Here is a 20,356-nt window from a genome sequence, read left to right as displayed (position 1 = left end):
TCAAAAACAAACTGCTTGAAGATAAACGCAGCTAAAACCAAAATCATGCAATGTACAATTAAGTAGACTATGACCAGTTATCAATGGCGTATCCCTCCCAGACAGAGAGGGTTGACAATTTTATTTATGTAGGGTTACCGATAACTTGTAAACCCCATAAAACCCAGTAAAAGGTGTGGATGATATCTAGAGCCGTTTCCCTCAGTAATCAAATATGTAAAGTGGATATAAAGTTTGGAAAGTGTTAGGTAATTTTACTTTTAAAACTGCGGGTTAAACAGTTCCTAATATTTTATATGGTATCAAGGTTTTACAGTTATGGATTTTAGATTTTCTCCAAAAACTGGAAGGATTGATCTGGCGAAGAATTGAGAATTCGTAGCTCTTTTCCATTAGCAGCAATCAAATATGAATTGGGAATAACGTCCCTCATCGGGAGGGCGCGTTTTAAATTTTTAGCATTTTACTATAAAATCATTTGCACTATCCATGACTCAGTGTTTGAGGAGTTGAATCTTATTATAAAGGCGGAATGGTAATCAGTCATAGAAGCACTTCTCTGATTTTTGTGATGATTTATTGGACTAACTTGATTTGACCAAAAGTGATTTTATGGATAATCTCGGCAAGATGAAGACATTACTATATCGTAAGGATTGGTCCCTAACCCTTCAGTAATTGCATAGTCATATAGTTCATTAAAACATCGTAATTTAGATCACCACAATTGCAGAGTACTGGCTCCATATATGACTATTTACCCAATAAATCCGTTCGTACTACTTAAAAATGTTGATGAAATTTGCACCCAATGCTATGCTGGTGGCACATGGGCGCCTGGAGACCATGAAAATGGCAGCGGTGCACAGTATAAATCACAATAACAGAACATATACGTTTCACCTCTGAACAAAGTAAAGCAAAAACAGTTCAGCAAGAGATGCAGTGAAAAGTTCATCATCTGAGAAAGATATTGAATTGATAAAGCTAAAAACGTGAAAGCATTGAAAACCAAGCGTTAGCACTTGGATATGGGGTACAACACTCAAGATGAAAAGCAGTACGGCATCTACTTGCACAACTGTTCTGAAATTCTTAAAATTGAAACAGGTGAGAGGAGACAAAAGTGGCCTTAATGACAGAATTGTATTCATGGGCAAATATCGCATACATCATGAGTGTACGTAGACCTGAGAAAAGATTGTTTGTGTTGCTAAATACTGACCAACTTCTTTTATTGGCCAATCTGAAAACATTAAAGTGTCAGAATGACCAGACGTACAAACGTAGCCTTAGCCAGGTGTCGAATTAGCATGGCAACCAAAAGGGCTGCACTTTTGAAATCTTCCGGCCCGGTCCAAAATATATTTTTAAAATTAAGACTGTCTTGGTGTGAATTAACAGTGGAAGATCGGTGAAGAGAAGCAAAGACAATGAGAATGCATCCACATATCCGGATATTTCTGTCCTTCTGGTTTGGCAGCACTCCAGATGGCGAAAGGTTGCAGAGGGTGCCTCCCACACAAACATCCTCTACATAAATTTTGGGAGTGCTGCTGGAAGAGCAGTACAAAGTCACCTGATGCCTGCACTGTGCTCAAAAGCTGGCCCTGAACTAATTTCCAAAAATGGAGTGTCTTGGTGTCCTTGCAGGTGTGGAAATGGGGAGAGATACAAGGTGAGAGAGAGGTACTCCAGAAGGGCATGCTAACTGTGAAATCAGAGCCTCACCCCCACCCTCAAATGGAGTGCATGGGCCAGTAGGGTACTCCAGTAGCAGCTACTCTAGGAGGGGGAGCAGGGGTTGGCCCCTAAGAACGACTAAAGGCCGTTAAAGAACAGAGGGTGAGGTAGCTCTCTTGAACTCATGATGTGATATAGTTCCTGCTCCAGGTGGAACTAAAATGGCTGAATCCGCCATTATGCTGTAAATGTCACCCTAAACTAGTTGTAAATAAGGTTCATACATGAAAAGTTGCAAGCAATCCATTTACTACACATGGAAATGAATGTTGATGAGTGAGAAAGGGGTGCACTGACAGACGATGAAGGAAACAAATTGCTGAATCACACCATGTGTGTACACCAACCTTGCTGAGGCACAATTGTATATGATGCAATACTTTTCCACAGCAGAAAGTGTGTGCTATATGTCTGAGTCTAGGCTGATGAGTGAGGCAGAGAATATTTCCCAGAAATTCAATTACACATAAGGAATTGCAGCAGGTACAATAAACCCTGCATGGAAGTCAGTGGTAAGTGGTTCATATGGGCCATTTATGCAGAGGAAAGCTGGGATTAGTACCGGTATTCCCAGCCTCATTATGGGGAACCCATAAAACTGGATGGTTTCGCAAACTCTGCACTGAAGCAACAGCAGGGGTTGGATGAGACTGGTGGACAATATCAGGCAACCAGGGACCACAGTCCACAGAACCCTCAAATATTGCAAAGACGTTGCAGGCATTGAAAGGAATCTGGACCGAAAATGGATTAACATTCAAGGGGGACACTACCACTACGCAGCTTGAGAATTGGGTGATAGGATGCCATGATCAAAAGACAGGATTGAAGGCAAGTAGGACAAAAACCAGATACAAAGCAATGTGAATAAACTTCAGTCACAGGCGATTAACAAAAGTCATTGCAAAACATGAAGTGCTGGAAGCGAGATCTAGACAAACTAATGAGTGCCAACTTGTAGTCCAAGAGTCCATGCAAATTCAAATGAAAAGGAAAATGTGCTACTCATAGTCCTTGACAACAACTGTTAAACATCATTGTGGAACGGACACAGTTTGCTGATTAAAAGCTCCCTTCATCTCTACACCATGGAATCAGAGGATCTACGTGACAATACTGAATCCTTTAATGCAAATCCTGAAAATCCCCACTTTATTTTTCTTTTTTTGGACTTTTACAAATAAGACTCCCTGCCCTCCCCCATTCCCAATTAATAATCCTAGCCATCTTGCCATCTATATTTAAGATATGAAAATAATGCACTGTGCTTCTTGGACAGCCAGGCGAAACTATGGGAGAAGTGACAAAGACACGAGAGAAACATTAATTAAACTAGGCTTCAGTATCCCTTGATGGTTCAAGAAAAACTAAAGATAGTAGCAGATGGCTAAACCCATTTCTTCACAGATCCAGCAGCTACAGAGGATTTTCTGAGAAAGACCAAGTACTCATCACGACAATCTCCACTAGGGATATTTTAGAGAGGGCTCAAATGTATGACTTTGATTGAATGTACTGTTAAAATGCTATATAAAGTATGTATATTCTTAATGTGGAAGTGACCCTGTAACTGTGATAAGCTCCGAGCATAGAAGCCTAAGAAGCATGCCGCCCAGCTGTATTCTCCACATGAGCTGCACAACAATGATGAATTTAACCGTTAGTTCTTGGTAACGTCTGGTTAGTTTGAGAAAATTGTGTAGGTGGAGGATTGAGGGGGTTGATTTGCAAATGTAATGAAGGAAAGTCGTGAATACTACTGATGCAGCAGTCGTTGGTCCATATTCTGCTGGGGTTTACTTCAAAGAGATTTCAGGACAAGGTATTATAGTATCAATGTGCATGCATGATTCCAACCTACGTGAGAAGGGCTGGCAGAGACACATGTTTGGTGATGTTGAGGGCAGGCATACCTGCGTGCTAATAGAATCGTTGCAAACATTACATTGTTGCCATTAACATTAATGGCATGGCTAATACGACACATTAAATAAAACAAAAAGGTTTGCCATATATCTTCATATGCATAAAAGCATGGTGTGGCTATACTATTTCTACAAGAAATTAATTTGCATCCGAATAGCAAAGAAAGGTTTGCTCTTACCTGCATAGTTGCCAACATGACCCATTCCAATCTGCAGGTGCTTATCCAGTCTGGTTTGTTTTCCTTTGCATTCTGGGACTTGTAGTTCCACTTTTCCCCAATATAAAACTCAGACTACAAGTCCCAGAATGCAAAGGAAAACAAACCTAAAGATTGGAATGGGTCATGCTGGCAACTATGTAACTGGAGTGAGCAGACACAGTTTCCCCTCTCATATGTCTGGATCTAGAGATGTAGCTACCTTTGTTTGTAAATTCTTAAAGAAACAGCTGAATTCAGTGGAGACCGACACGGAGGGTTTTGTGTTATTAATGTTTATTTCCATTTATTTAATTGTTTTTTATACCGTGCCTAATACCATACGAGAGTTTGGTTTCTAAGCGTGGATCCGGGATTCGAACCTCTGTTGCTCTGCGTGGTCTTGCTCCCAAGACCAGTGTGTTGCCCTGTGCTATCCTGCCATTAATGGCAGTGACGTGCATGGCATGAAACTGCTAAAAATGAATATATTCATGGAATGTATGCACATCTAGATATGAATAGTTTTGAACAACAATATATCAATTCAGACACCTATCATGTTCGGAACAATACTGTCAAGTAGGCCTGGTACAAAGATGATTTGGAAGGCTCTGGGGAATACGATGCAAATCTATGGTTGAACAATCAATAGGTTCATGCATTTTACATATGAGAAAAACACATGTAAATTTCATGTTCATCACTTGGACATTCTTATCCCGGCAGAAGAAGCTGGTGAATTTGTAATCTATTCAAGTTATGATCAGTAGAGCCTAGGAATAGAGTATTACAGTAATACAGTTTGTACAAGATCAGGGCTCTCGCTAGAGTGAGACGGCTGTTGCTGGATAAAAAAGGTTTGTGAGGGAGGAGTCTAGATAGACACCAAATGTTTTCACTTGATTGGCAACTTTAATGACGTTGCCGTCAATGTTGAAGGAATTGTTCCTGGGGTCGAGGAGTTTCTTTAGCCTGACTTGAGTGCCGACTATCAGTAGTTCTGTCTTATCGTCATTCAGGCAGAGGCTGTGAGTGGCCATCTATGCCTGAAACTCGAGCTAGATTTCATTAATTTTTTCCGAATCTTTTTCATAACAACCGGTGAGCGCAATAAGGACCTGGGGGTCGTCTGCATAATTAGTGTAGGTGACACTCATGTTATCAAGACAATCAAAGAGGAGCTTTGTAGATATGTTATAAAGCGTCAGTGAAACACAGGATCCTTGAGGGACTCCACAATGGATAGGAACTGGCTCAGCCGCCGCTGTGGGGGCGAACACTCTAGTGGTTTTTTATTGAGGAAAGACTGTATCCAGCTGGTGGCATTAGGGTGGAAAAGCTGCAGCGGTAAAAAGGTGTTTAGTCCGAATTTCATGGTCTACAAGGTCGAACGCCGCTGATAAATCCAAAAGGAGCAGAATGGCCAAGTTGCCCTTGTCTCTTGCTTCATCCATTTGGATTTTTAAATCTAAAAGGGCAGTTTCCGTTCCATACCTAGGTCTAAAACCAGACTGTCGCAGGCCTAGGAGGTTATTGACTTTGAGGTGTTGTTGGATTTGTAGATATGCTACTCTATCTAGAATCTTTAAGAGAAATGGGACCGTTGTTATGGCACAGTAATTTGTAGGTATGTTAGGGTCTAGGTTGGGTTTTTTGATGAGCGGCATGACCCATGTCTCTTTGAGGTTTTTGGGTACTAAGCAGTTTGTAAAGGAAGCATTAATCAAGTTGGTGATGAAGGGTACTAGTTCTTTAGCCCCTTTCTTGATGATAGGACCTGGGAAGGTATCGCCCTGGCAATTAGAAGGTTTAAGAGCTGCTATTATGTTCACCACTTCTTCAGTAGTTACTTGTGAGAAGTGAAAGGGTGGGCAAGAAAGCAGAGGAACGGTGGGCATGTTGTGTGAGTGCGCGTTAAGAGCAAGTGTCTTCTTTTTTATCTCAATCTTATTTTGAAGTAGGCCTATTTTGTCTGAGAGAGCTTTCTGGATGTTGGCGCACCATGCTTCGTTTTCAGTGCAGTCATCAGAGGGCGGCACAGGTGACTCCAGTTGTCTTAATATAGTGAATAGCTCTTTGGTTCCAGATTTGGCATTCTGTATCTGTGTATTGTAGATCTCTCTTTTAGTGTGGGTAATGGTGGCTGCATCAATAGAGAAGTTTTCCTTGTTATGGGTTATAGGGGATTTGCTCCATTTAGTTTCAGCAGATCTTTTAGCGTTGCGAAGTACTCTTAGATTAGAGGATCAGAGTAATAGAATCTTCGGAAGAATGTTTTGGAGTAAATGCTGCACAGGATGTCCACAAATATTTACCTACCTATAAATATTTGAGACCCTGTGATAATTCTAATGGTTAGATTGTATGAATTAATAAGAATCAAGAGACTTCAGTCAGTAAGTAGTTTTCTTTGGACTGAAAGAGAGCCCAATTCTTTATTAACAGAATTCTTTCTTTTCAGAAAAACCATAAAAAGGATACTTCTGCTTCCGTGTTCAACAATTCCTCATGGGAAGGATCGTCTCGTCTGATACACCAGGTTTATAAGGGTAAGTTCTACTCGAAATTCTCCTTAATGTCCTTTCTTTAGTTATCTTGGTCTTACTTCTGTCTTTGCCTCTTTTCTTTATTCTTTACTTGTATTTCTGGTTATCTTCCATTTATTCTATTTGATCTTCTTGTCTTTTTCTGTTTAGCTCGTAACTAGGCTGATAAAGTTTATTAGTCCTCGTTTTCCCCTCAGACTTCGAGCGTTTTACCCTTTGTCTCTCTTTAAACTTGCAGAGCTTTAGTTGGCTTGAATATTTCTCAATCACACTGCTGGCGTCTGCTTCCCTTCAAAAGTTTTTTTCTTTTAAAAAAAATGCCTCTTACGGATCAAAAAAAAATGTTCGTAGGGTTGGACTCCTCCTTATTGATACCACTCCGCCCTTTTAAAAATTCCCTGCCCCTTTTGAGGTTAACTTATCCAGTTCTCTCTCCTTACCGACTTCCCTATGCTTCTCAGCCCTTGACTCCTCCTTATGATACGGAGTGGTTACCTTTTGAGTGGCATCTTCCCCTTTTCCACTCGATCGGTGAACGAAGGCTCATCCGCTGCTCCTCCTCTTCCGAATCTCCAACCTTCACTTCTCGTCCTGAAGACCGTCTCTTTCCCTCCTTCACTCCGCAGGCAGGAGCAGCTTGCAGCGGTCTGCGCCTCCTCACAACACGGTACGCGGCACCAACCTTCACTTCTCGTCGTGAAGACCGTCTCTTTCCCTCCTTCACTCCGCAGGCAGGAGCAGCTTGCAGCGGTCTGCGCCTCCTCACAACACGGTACGCGGCACCAACCTTCACTTCTTGTCGTGAAGTCCGTGTCTCTCTTTCTCTCTTTCACTCCGCAGGCGGGAGCAACTCGCAGCGGTCCGCGCCTCCTCACAACACGATACGCGGCACCAATTAACATTTTTGAACGTTTAACTTAACTATGCGGAACGGCGCAACGGGACTCTAGTAATCTCCTCTTCCAACCGCTAACCTAATACGCCCAGCTGAGACCGTTGGGCTCGACCTCCTCCTCGTCGTCGTCCACCGTTTCCTAGGGAACGAAAAACAGCGTTAGAGGAAAGGTGCTACATGTTTTACTTCCTGCTTGCATCTCCACGTCAGTAAGACTTTATGGTCCGGCTTGGATTACATGGAAGCAGTTTCTGTAATAAGACATCCACATTGTCACAGACCCTCACACCAGTAGCAAATAAAACCTGTATTGTCTAAAGTGAAGGGATGCATCAGCACATCCCTTCAAATTCAGGGACAAAAACGTGGAGAAGGTGAATATGTGGCATCACAGATGACGATATTGTCATCCACTTTGTTCTATAATGCAGATGGAACATTACTGTCCCTAAAGTAAATTATTTTAAAAGGGGCGGTTGCAGTATGATTTGCTACCGTACCATATCCATGCTTCATGTCCCAGATAAGGAAATTGAAAAAAATAAAAATAAAACAGGACATTCATATTTTGAAAAATATTGCATGTCATTTCTGAAAATACACTTTTACTGATGGTATGGCAGTAAATCCCAAATACCTCAGAGACACTAAGATGATCGCATGCAGCAACATCAATTACTGCATCCAATAATTGGAGGTGAAACTATTGTCTACCATCTTCCAGATCACGTGCTAATGTTTCAGCAGTTTGTCTCATGTGTTGGAATTCACCTTGGTCTCCTGGTTCTTAATCCTGTGCCATGGCAACTCCTCAAAAACCGAATCGCTATAATTTTCGACACAGTTTTTATGCTCATCACCACTTTTTCAGAGTTAAGTCCACTAGAGTACCTTGATTCCATAAAAAGGCATGACCACCATCTTGTATGTTGAGCTTTGTGCAATCACAGTGTAGGGTTGCCAGTCAAACAGTAGGCTGACTGGATACAATGGATGACACACAATTATGAGATATTAAGAGTACTGCCTGGATAAAGGTACATGGAAAGCTTAGGTCAGGGCTAGTCAACAATACGAAGTTGTTTGCAAAGGAAAGTAGTTGCATGTCTTACTTACAATCATTGCTATGCCAGGATTTTCAGCTATAAGCGTGACTATCACAAGAAGATCATTTCGTAGCTGATGGTCAAAATGGCGATATCCATTTACCAGAAGTTTTCCAAAAGCTTCCTTCAAAGCACTGAAAGATAACAGCAAACGTATTGTTATGTTTGTTTTTATCTTACAAAATACAGTTTTGTGGAAACTTGATTAAACTCGGATCAGTCATTTTCATTGACACACGGTGCAAAAGTCCCTTGAATTCCCATTTTCTCTACCATGTGTAATTTCCTATCGCCTATCCTCTCTGGCTATGCAGAGCAGTGGGCTTATTTAAAAACTCTAATTACACTATTTAACTTTTTTCTTTTTTTAGTAGGTCTTGCTTTACTCATTCAATTTCCCATGGTAATAAATAAAAAGTGAGACACAAGACGTTCAACTTCTATTTATTATTAGGAGGTGGTTGGGAAAACTGCTTATAGGGTCTAGGGTTGTCTCTATAATTGAACAGGATATTCCTTGCTAGGAATTTTCTACACAACTGGTGTCAAAATGAATTACACTGTCTAGGTAACGGGATTCTCAATCTGGTAGATATACTAATGTTGCTCAAGTTCTTTAATCTGCAATGTAATTTACAGGTATCAGCGGATTTCATCTACTTCTTTCTTAATCTCACAGTCACAGGGAAGTAGCACCCATACACTCCTTGATTCACCAAAACACAGTCTCAAGTACTGCCAACTCAAGCCAAGTTACTCATGCAACATGTTCGGCATTAAAATGAAATGCCTGTGTCCTCGCACACTGTGCCTAGTAGTGTCATCATATGCAAGAGAAGCTACCATTACGGTTGATTTATTGGCAAAATATTCTCTGATATTCTCCTAATATTTAAGGTATTGCGACCGCATGGCAGGTGTAGCCATTATTGGAACAGGTACTTGCACTACATACACTCATAATCATGTGCACCGACACCCACATAAGCTTACACACTCACCCATTAACACCCAGACACACACATTTAAAACATCCTCACACCATCTGCGCTCACTCACACACAGATGTAAACTCACACACGTACATTTGAGTAATGTTCTAAGGGACACATTAGTGTTAAGGGACAGAGAATTACCTCTTCCCCTAGGAAGACCAGATTTCACTGCCAAGTTGTAAGGACACAGTTAGTGGCCACAAAATTTGAAAAACATGTGTTAAGCAGCGTTCAAAAAGATTTCTGCTATACTTGCCAGTTCGGTAGACCGAGCGTGTTCACAAGATACATGAAAAAATTCACAACAAATAGGCAACGGGGAGTGGTGGCAGGGGGAGCAGTCAGGCATGCAATGGATATTTTCAAGGACTGCTCATAACGTGAATATAATAAGAGCAGTGGAAGAGTCTTGATGCAGCACCTCAGATTGCATAGTTAAATAATTCGGACCCAATGTGGAGAAAAATCGAGATGATCAATAATGGAAAGAAGAAGGCAATTTATAATTCGATTGATAAGCAGTTGGAGTAAGGGAAAACATGAATGGGTACCAAGCACCCCAACAAATGGAACAAGATACACATTGATAAAACAGGAAGCAGCGAGGGAAGGGGAGAAGGTTCACACTGGGTAAGGATTAAGAGGTCAGAAAAGCGACAGTCTAGAAGTCGTCAAACTGGAAGACCTTCAGCAATGATCAGTGTCACGACTTACAGCATGCCCAGGGTCAGACTGCGTACTGTGTATGCTGGTGGGAGTGCGGAAAGGGGAAACGCCCATCACTTACAGCAGAAGGCCAGGTTCTGGTAGCACAATGGACAGCGCACATTCTGGGTACAGAGAATAGTGGAGGGATACGTCCTGCGAGTAGCGTGTGCATTGCCAATAGGGAATGACTGCTGGTCATACCATGCAGGCTTTGCCACAAGTCATGTGCTGTGGATAGGAGTACTGCACTGTGTGCACTGAAGCAAGCCATAACCGGTCTACGGTAAACACGTGGCTTGGATGAAGGCGTCAGGGCAGCAGTAATATGAGCCAAAATGTCACATTTGATGTTATTAGTAATGTTATCAATGGGGTCATGTGTGAGACTGCAAGTGGTGAGCAGAAAGTTGTAGCACCTCAACCATAACAGGTTAATTTCAGTGGTATTTAGGTTTTAGGTGTCCCTTCAAGATTGTATTTTGTGAATATGCACCCTTGTTTATAGTTACAAACTCACCTCCATAGGAACGGCAGGTTTTAAGAGGCTTACAACTTTTGCCCCACTGACTAATCTATAAAAGACTACCCCAAAATCATTCATTTGGAAGCAGAACCTCTGTACTAGTCAAAGCCACTTGTGCAATGGTTCAGACTAGTTTGTGCTACTCGAGGGGAATGGCATAGTGATAATGGCCTGTGCATTCCACATCGAGGGGCTGTGGGGCTGGCCACGCCCCATGATTTATGCCACCATGGCTTGTGTGCCCCCTGCCAATGTATAAAAATGCACAGAGCATTGGAACTGCACAATGGCTAGGTGAAAGATTGTGTGCACTAAAGTCCAAGGCTATTTACACAGACTGACCACACACTATATATATCCCGACCAGAATCTCTACCCAAAGTCATAAACCATTTGCTAACAAATGTTTAAGTGACACATCAACAGGAGAGAACGAATCTTGGTGGACACTGATCAAAACTTTGAAAAAATCCCTCTAACTCCGGACAAGCAACAGAGCTATCTAATTTTCAAGAAAATTATCCAAATAGAACTTAAGGAGTTATTTGACTAAGCACAGACTCTAAAACTTGGTAAATTAACTAATTCAACGTGGTCCGTCTCAAACTAAAGACAATATACAGCTAATGATTAATAGCTCACATAACATGCCCCTAAAACCTGCTATATCTATCTACTGTTTGACCAAATAAGGTAGACCTGCCACTTTAACAAGAAGCAATGGCAAATCCAACAATGTTAACGGTTCTGCATGCATGGGATGGGCATTTTTTAGGCACTGCCATGATGGAACTACCAGGCCGTAAGTCGGAAACAGCTGACAAATGGTTAAAGCACCTGGCAAATGCCTATCCCATACCTACACAAAAGTCAAAACTGTTGGCTTTGCCAATGCTTGTTTTTAACACGGATTCATTGCAAGGAACAGGTGCGCGAACACTAATATTGCTTATAAATCAAGTGGTTGTAGGCCCACTTGACTAAGGCGTTTTCATTACATCAGTAGCTGGTTTATAGATGAAATTAAGCAATTACATTTCCGAAGACTGCTCGGGAAAGCACATCGCTATCTCAATGAGATTCTAGGGGGTGTCACTTTGGTGGTGTGGGGCAGGTAGTGGGTGTGAACTGCCCTAGGGACTGGTATGGCAATAGGCAGTCAAAGGGTGGGTAAAACAACAAAGAACGAAAAGCACCCACGAGTTGTGTGTTCCTCCTCACATTCCATCAGTTGACGCTTGATGTCTGCACTTACCGTTGCACTTGCCACCTGCGGGTCGCACTTTTTATTATTCCGGGTCTTATTTATCTCACTGTTATCCTATGCACTGTACTACCCCCTTCCCTGCACTTGTGTGATCTCAATGTCACCTGGCCTAGTAAGATCGTTGTCTCGGTCTTCCCTCTGTTCCCCTCCCTTGCCTCGTCACGCCTTGAAACACTTGTATATAGGCGCGTTATAATGCCATATCATATCCCATGCCTCTTCACTCGCATTACAACAGTCTTGGCTCATATGCATCACTTACAGAGCCACCTAACGTTCAACATTTAAAATGAACAGCAAATCATAGTAGAAACGTTCCTGTAACCTCCACTTCGGCGGCCACAACACATTTCTTCCTGTATGCCTTTCAGTTTTGGCGGTTTCTATGGGTCAATGATGTATACAATTCTGTATGGGGCCCATACACAAGATGTTCTAAAATGTCTGTAAGAGACATTGCAGAACTATACAAAACTCGGAAATTACAAACTGTCTCACCAATGGGGAATGGGGCGATTCTACTATCACTCCTACAAGCAAGAACCTCCTCTAAACTGGGCAACTATGCTGCTCAGCACATGATAAAGGGAGGCACCGTATAAAACAGACATTTAATGCAGCATCCATATGTACACATTTTGGGGGGAGAAAACACTTACTGGATGCACTCCATGTTATTCAGTTGATTAATAAGTTCCTCCCGTGAGCCATTTTCTAATAAATTCCACAAAATTTCTGATGATCGAAATAAAAGTTGTCCCGAGGGATCTGGATCATTAAGGTGAGAGCAGACGTGGCTCGCTGCGTGTCCTTTTATCATTAGGTTACAGTTTCTTCCTACAATATAAAACACACTTACATTAATGTACTTATAAGGAACATGAATCTACCCGATACAATAAGAAAACAGTTGTTTAATGTAGGCTCTAAATGGTTATGATAATTGTGTTGCAACCATTGGCGCACGCTACAGACCTTTTTTAGCAACTGTGCTCTTAAGTGTGGAAGTCACACCATTACCAATGTGGCAAAGCTGGCTCCGTGAAGACTGCCACTGGGTGGGCTGCACACTAGACAATTTGCCCCTTGCCAAAGAGTCCACCAACTCCAGGTGAGGGCCCCAAATACCAGTACACATCCCACTCAATGACAGGTTAACCAAGGCATGCTCTGGAATGTCTGGAATGGTATGCGGTCCCCGAGACATAGCCAAAGGAAAAAGATGCACAGCCTGCCCCTGGGAGTGCAGCACACTTCCCGGTGGAGAGGTTTGATAATAATGCTAATCCACTGTTACCCGCCTCCGAAGGATGATGATTGGCAGGATGTTGAGGCCACTCCACAAGATTTTGACATGCTGTTAAAACCCACCTTTTATCATAACCTTGGGTACATTGCCATTTCTTTCATTTAAATGCAAATAATTATCGAGCAGCCAGCTCTAAGTGTCAACATATTACTGAAATTTGTGAAACGAAAAAGTTCACATAAAACACTGAATGTGACAAGGCTTGGAAAATACTCGGAAGTGGGTAGGCCTAAAAGGAAGGCGAGAAGCATGGGCAGGACTGAACTGCACACATTGAATGCCAGCAGACTATGTCCGGCAGTACAAGCAGTACAAGCAAAGTTGTTTTACATTTGCACGGTCTCTTGGAGCGGACAGCTTTTTTTGGGTGTGCAGAATAATAAGGATATGTCTCGAGAGCTAGTTATATAAGACAGGTCAGGCCTCTCAGTCTCCACACTGGTCTGGTTTGTTCACTGAATGCGGAAGAATAAATGCTTAAACATTGTACAAAAGCATTGTATGCCTGGTATTGGGCAAGAACCGAACTCAAACCAGGAAACCAGGCGCAGGGACAGAGATGTTGCTAGTATCCCCAAGTACAATTGAACTTATAAGCAATGAATAGGGAGTCGTCTAACTCAGTATTTAGGTTGATTTAATTAACGCATATGCCATATACCTGGTTTTTATTCATCTGTGGGGGGGGGGGGGAGCTACAATGAACAGAATATCTGTTTACCCCTTGCCCATTCACTTCAATACTTAATTGTGACACTTACGCCAGCATGACAATTTTGATTTTGGCATAAAGTTGTGGATTGCTATCGAAGCTGCCTGTACTTTACACCATCACAAAGCAGGCAGATTCCGTGAGAATCCATTGTAAAGGCTGCATGCCATGCTTCACACGCATTTGACTTTATTGGCACTATTGGAAATTGCAGAAATAGGCGCGTACGGACGATTACACCACCTTTGTTTTGCGCTTCGTAATTGCAAACATGGTCAGTACCCTCATTTTCTAGGGACTTAGAAAATGAGCCACTGTGATTAGTCAGCAAGGGTCAATTCCCTCAGGGAAACAGGGTGGGGTCGGCTCGTTTGAATATTTACATTTAATAACAGGTGGATTGGCAAGGTGTGCCTGGGGTTGTTGATGAACAATCTAATAGTGTCCAGGATCACACTACCAGCAGCTTTGTGCAAATGAACTCAAACAGTTAGAAACATTCTGGAGTTCATAAATCGGTGCATACAAATGAAACACGGTCTAAAACCATTCAAAGTACCCGATGTGATGAGAGATCATTTCAGTAAAGTGAAAATGTAGCTCACACGGAAGTCAAATTCGCACCCAGAGAAGAGTGATCAGCCAATCAGGTGGTTGGAACACACAGTGTACTACTCCCTGCTGTTTTCAACCACCCAAGGCCCTTCCCGGGTGGTGCCATCTGTTGTTGATGAACAATCTAATAGTGTCCAGGATCACACTACCAGCAGCTTTGTGCAAATGAACTCAAACAGTTAGAAACATTCTGGAGTTCATAAATCGGTGCATACAAATGAAACACGGTCTAAAACCATTCAAAGTACCCGATGTGATGAGAGATCATTTCAGTAAAGTGAAAATGTAGCTCACACGGAAGTCAAATTCGCACCCAGAGAAGAGTGATCAGCCAATCAGGTGGTTGGAACACACAGTGTACTACTCCCTGCTGTTTCCAACCACCCAAGGCCCTTCCCGGGTGGTGCCATCTGTTGCCTCCCCATGTGCACACCCCCGGCCCCCAAAAACAAACCAGTGGGAATTGCCCCTCCTCTAGCCAAGCCAGAATGCCCCCACCAAAATAACGTGTCTTCTAAATTAGAGCAATCTCACTCTACACTAATACTTTCCTGCCTTTGATCAGGGTATTCATCCTCTCACTTTCCAGAAAAAGTGTCTGGATTTTATTGAGAGCTATACATATCATTCAGGTAAAGCAAGAGCAAATACGACATAGATCTGTAACTGTCACACCCCTTGAAAAATCCTTTAATTATGATCATATGAATGAGGCATGCATAGCTCGCCCCACAACCGCTAGTAAATAAGAGCAAATCAAAACCTATTGCCATAGCCCCCTCTCACCACACGTAACCACCAACATCCAGTGATTTGATCCCAACAGACACACCAACCGATATGCAAGAAGGAAACAAAAGATATGCAATCGTTTTTGTGAAACTTACAAAAAGGTAGTTCTAGTGCTGTAAGGAGGTTGGTCAAGCCCTCTTACGCCATGAATCAATAGCATTGGTACATTTGAAAGGGCACAAAATCAATCACAGCAAAGCAGGAGGGAATATCTGGACTGAACGGGCATCTGTAGAATAATGTTGGAGTGCAAAGTCGGACATTAACATAAGAGAAGGTTTGGAGCAGTCATGTTACCCAATTACTAATATAATTACAATTCAATATCACATCATATGTCAACACACACATGGTTCTTCAGATATCCCCCAGAGACAGACCTAAAGGAGCTACTGAGAAACATAGAATAGGGGGAGCATGGTAATATCTGTAATGACTTTGCAGCGCGTTAGGCTAACTTTCTTCACATGAGTGTACACAAAATAGGATGCCTCCTCAGTGTTCGGTGGAAAATCCTCGTTTGCCTGATGTGGCGCACCCCTGCATATTTTGGTGGTTTCTTTTGTTTATGACTCCTCCTTTCCTTCCAACCAGGCTTAATCTAAAGCTTTCCAGGGAGAGTTGCTCTGTATTTCTGTGCTCTGCCTTAAAAGTCCTTAGGGCACCTAAGGAAGAGGTGCCACATAAGGAACCCCAGAGAACCTCAGGGTGGATTCATCCGCCCCCTTGTTAGTCATGTAGCAAGGCTGGTTGCAGCTGTCCTTTGGGCAAAACGGCCTCCACCATTTTGACAAGAGAGGGCAATAGAGAGGGAGGGAAAGGGAGGGAGGGTGGGCGAGAGAGTGAGGGAGGAGATGGAGGGAGGGTGTGAGAGGGAGAGAGGGAGAGAGAGAAAGAGAGCGCATTGGGAGCTCGAGCAATGTCTGCAAAGAGCAAGGTTTACGTGTGTAGGGTTTCAGATTGGCCTATTTAGAAGTTAGGCAGTAACTTTTCTGTAATTCAGAGAAATTAGCGCCAAAACCGGCAATCAGTGCAGTTGAATCACCGCAAGCAGTATAAATCCATGAGGATTTTCTTTTGCTATATTTCCACCACAGTAAAATGCACCCATTTTTGGATTTTACAGTGGATGATTTCCTTAAGGTGGTGCAGTAAAAATTGAGATATTTCGGTTACCGCCACAAAAGAAATTGTGTACAGAATTACCGCCACTTTACCATACCATCAAACATTTAACGAGGCCCAAAGAGTTTTTCTTAGAAGATATCTCCTTCCCCTAAAAAACACTTTTCAGAACTGAAAATAACCTTTATAGACTTTAAAGTAAATGTACACATTTATCTTACACAGCTTTTACTTGCCTGTAAACACAGCGATTTTTCCTTGTGCCTTGCCAATATAAAGAGTGTGGGCCTAATTCACAGAAGCGTTTTATAATGGCAAAACCCCATTGCAAAACCGTCTGTGAATTAGGCCCTATATATTTCTAAGAAAATATTGTGAGGGCAATATTCTATTGTGTATTTATCAAAGTGTTTGCTGTACCTTCTGAAGGAATCAAATTACTAAGGGATCACCGACTCGAAAGATATGAGAATATTCCCAAAACATTTGCAGTGGCTTGAAGAAGGTCATGGAATATGTTTGGTTGGAATGGGTAGGTGTTCCTATTGGCACCAATATATTTACAAGTTTCAAGAAAGTCCAGGACAAACTAGGTTTTGGAGAACAATTTAATTATCTTGGGTAATATGCTTTCTGACCTATGGCTACTTCCACAGATTCCTAATCTAAGACATATATTGGGCAGTGGCAGCTGGTTTCAGAATTCTTTCACCAGCAGGGTGACACCAGCACAACTCGTCAAAGCACACTGAAAATGTGACCACATCACTCCGACCCACATCGGACTGCACTGGCTCCCGTGCAAGAATATATCACCTTGAAGTCCTGCTGCATCATCAAGGCTGTTGCCCTCAAGTCACAGACTACCTCACTGAGAAGCTGTAGAGGCCTACACTCGACCATAAGCAGAACATGTGCAGGCTTGGACTCGGCTGGTGAAGGAAGGAAAGAACCAGGAAACAACCCTTCTCTGTCTATGTCACCAGACTCTAGAATCTCCTCCCAGTCAACACGAGACTTGCGCCCTCACTTCTGCATTTCAGGAAGGAACTCAAAACCCTCCTCTTCAATTAATGGCTCCGCTAACATCAAGTCCACATGCACTGTACTCCCCACCTAACCCGAGACTGGGCAATCCGATGTCCCTTATTTCCTCAAATGATTGCTTGAAGATCCCTTACTGCCAAATTGCCCACCCTCTGCCACCCCCACTGTCATCTACCCACTCCCATGTATTGATCCCTTGTAATATGCTTCACTCATTGCGCACTTCCAACTCTAACTTGTAAAGTGCTGTTGCTTCCCAAAGCTAGGTTCAAGCTGAATAAATACTGTAATAATAAAATTAATCATACAGGGGAGATGTGTTAGGCACGGACAAAGCTTGTTCAATGGTCCACTCCTTAGCTCCGGAAATTTTAGTGTCTAGCACATATGTAGGGCATACGACCCTCATGACCGCAGTTCCACTCTTTTATCCCCAGCTGTGGGAATAAGAATCAAAGAATAGAAAACAAAAGGCATATGATCTTCCTCCTGCCTCTTCAAAAGCTCTCTGTATGCGAGGTAGGTAGAAAGGGTGATGAGGGATCCGTGGGAGCAGCCAACTACCAGAAAGGACATTACCTAAGTTAAGTCATTTGTTATTCTAATGGATTGAGTTCTTTCACAGATGTCTCATCTTAGATACACTTCTGCAGCAGTCGGATAACTTAGCAGGTGGGAGGAGTTGGTGAGATAGGAAAACTCAATCAGATGAAAATATTCTGCAGAGCTGAAACCCTTGTTTGCAATGTTGAAACCCCCCTAGTTCAGTGAGCCCCAAGAGCTGGGGGAACTTCCTTGCCTAACAACCTATACCACTCAGGAATGCATGTCAATTGCCCATCTCGATAAGGTGTGCTTAGAGATGGCAGGGGTCTTCCTTGTGCCTGCAAAAGCTACAAGACGTTGGTAATCTTTTCTAAAATCTTTGGACCTAGCTACAAGGTCCTCTGAGTCGAGATGAGGAGGTGGGTAGAAGACAAGTAGATTTATTTTTGGCTCGGGTGAAACTCAGAAGCCACTCTTGAAAAATACAAATGAGCAAGTTTTACTGAGAGTGCTTGCAATTCCCTCACTCTTGGTTGTTGTAAGGGCCAACAGAAAGTCAATCGATGGGCAAGAATGGGTTGCACAAAAGGAGACCCCATAGGAAATGTGAGTACTACATTCCAATCCAAGGATAGCACTAAACATTTTTTTTTAGGGAGCAACTATTCACTAGACCCCTCAGGAAATGTAGAAAAGTGGAAATGCTAAAGTAGGACAGCTAGTTTGGCATCCTCTAACATGACTATTGCTGCCAGGTAGCATGTAACTGCACCAATATGAAGCCCCACTCTGGGAAGGGATGGTATAAACTAGCACTGAGGAGGATGAACAAGAAAGGGAATTCAGATCTCTCTCCATACCAAACAAGAATGAGTTCCACCGACTCTTCCAGTGATGAGGCGAACTCCCAGAACCTCTTCCGGCAAGTTCCAGTCCCTATATCTCAGTCTCTCAGAAAGTCATGCAGGTTTAGAGTGTGCAGATTTGGATGATGGATTTGTCCCCCTGGGTGACAAGACCCACTCTCTTCGGGAATAATCGAGATATCATGTTGAGGAGATCTGTGTAACATGTCCTCCAAGCCAAGTCCGGGGCAATTAGGATCATTGTGGTACTGAATCACTGTAGGCTCCTGAGAACTTGCAGGATGATGGAACTCAGTGGGAAAGCATAAAGGAGATTGAAGTCTTAGTCCACCAGAAATGCATCCCCAAGTACCGTTTTCACTTCCTGTTGGCAATAATGGCGAACAGCTCCACTTTAGGGTTTTTTCAAAAAGTCAAACATTTCCGCAAGATCTTCCTGGCACAACTCGGACTTGAGGGAGACCAAGCCCGGCCTGCTCAGGGCATCTGCCACCACTTTTTCCTCTCCAGTCAGATGAGCCACAGACAGCAAAATGCTGGTCTCAAGTGCCCAGAACAATAGCTTCATTGCTTCCATGAACTACATTATCCCCTCCTCTTTTTTTATCTAATGCATCGCCACCATGTTGTTCATCTGGACCAGTAAGTTATTTTCTCCTGAATGATGGGAAGAAAGGCTTTCAGCACCATCAGGTTGATGTGTAACCAGGTCTCTGACAACGTCCAAAGCCTGCTCACTCTGTGATACCCCGTGTGGGCACCCCAGTCTTTCAGGGAACATTGGTGACTAAGGTATCTTTTGGCCAAGAGTGCCAAAACTGTTCCCCTGACTTCAGATTTTTCTGCTGGGCCCATCAGGACAGATCTTGAGCGACACCCATGTTTGCCCTGTTTACACAGGTGGTGCACCCTTAGACCTGTGGGTACCGGGAGCCCGGTATAAATCATATAACATAACAAGTTGCCCGATCACGGGGACTACTGGGATCGTAGCAGCACGCCAATTAACTCATTTGCCGGGCACCAGGAAAATTCAGGAAACCACCAGACTCCAAAAGGAAAGAAAACCTGGGGCTGGCAAAAAAGTTGGGTGTTTCAAACCTCTCAAAATATATTGGGGACCCTATATTCCAGAAAAGCCTTCCTTGGGTGAATATCCAGGACTGCTCCAATGAATTGGAGCTTTTGAGATGCTGTCACCGGAGACGTCTTGAAGTTCAGAGCGTATCCCAGGTTATGAAGGAGGTGGCAAGTACGCTGAAGATGGGATACGCCTGCTCTGGAGAGCAAGCCCTAAAACGCCAACCATCCAGAAAAGGAAAGACAGGAACCTTTTCCCTCCTGAGATAGGCTGCCACCACCAACATAAACTGTGTGAAGACCCTCAGTGTGGGGTTCAGTCCAAAATACAGTACATGAAACCAGTAATGAGCACT

The 20,356-nt window shown here is 42.9% G+C and overlaps 1 protein-coding gene across 1 annotated transcript in view; it reads right to left on the bottom strand.

The window, feature by feature from the left end:
- Positions 1-20,356, bottom strand: part of CFAP69 (cilia and flagella associated protein 69) — a 1,486,345-nt gene that overhangs the window by 993,320 nt on the left and 472,669 nt on the right. Inside the window, exons 8-9 of the mRNA XM_069648365.1 lie at positions 12,568-12,745; positions 8,426-8,549 (exon numbers count right to left, since the gene is read on the bottom strand). Of these exons, the coding sequence (XP_069504466.1) occupies positions 8,426-8,549; positions 12,568-12,745 (302 nt within the window). The remainder of the gene's footprint in view (positions 1-8,425; positions 8,550-12,567; positions 12,746-20,356) is intronic.

Source organism: Ambystoma mexicanum, chromosome 2q (assembly GCF_040938575.1).
Source record: "Ambystoma mexicanum isolate Mex_15411 chromosome 2q, UKY_AmexF1_1, whole genome shotgun sequence".
NCBI classification, from domain to species: Eukaryota; Metazoa; Chordata; class Amphibia; order Caudata; family Ambystomatidae; genus Ambystoma; species Ambystoma mexicanum.
Note: the sequence above shows the minus strand (reverse complement) of the source record. Positions and strands in the feature narration are given on the sequence as shown.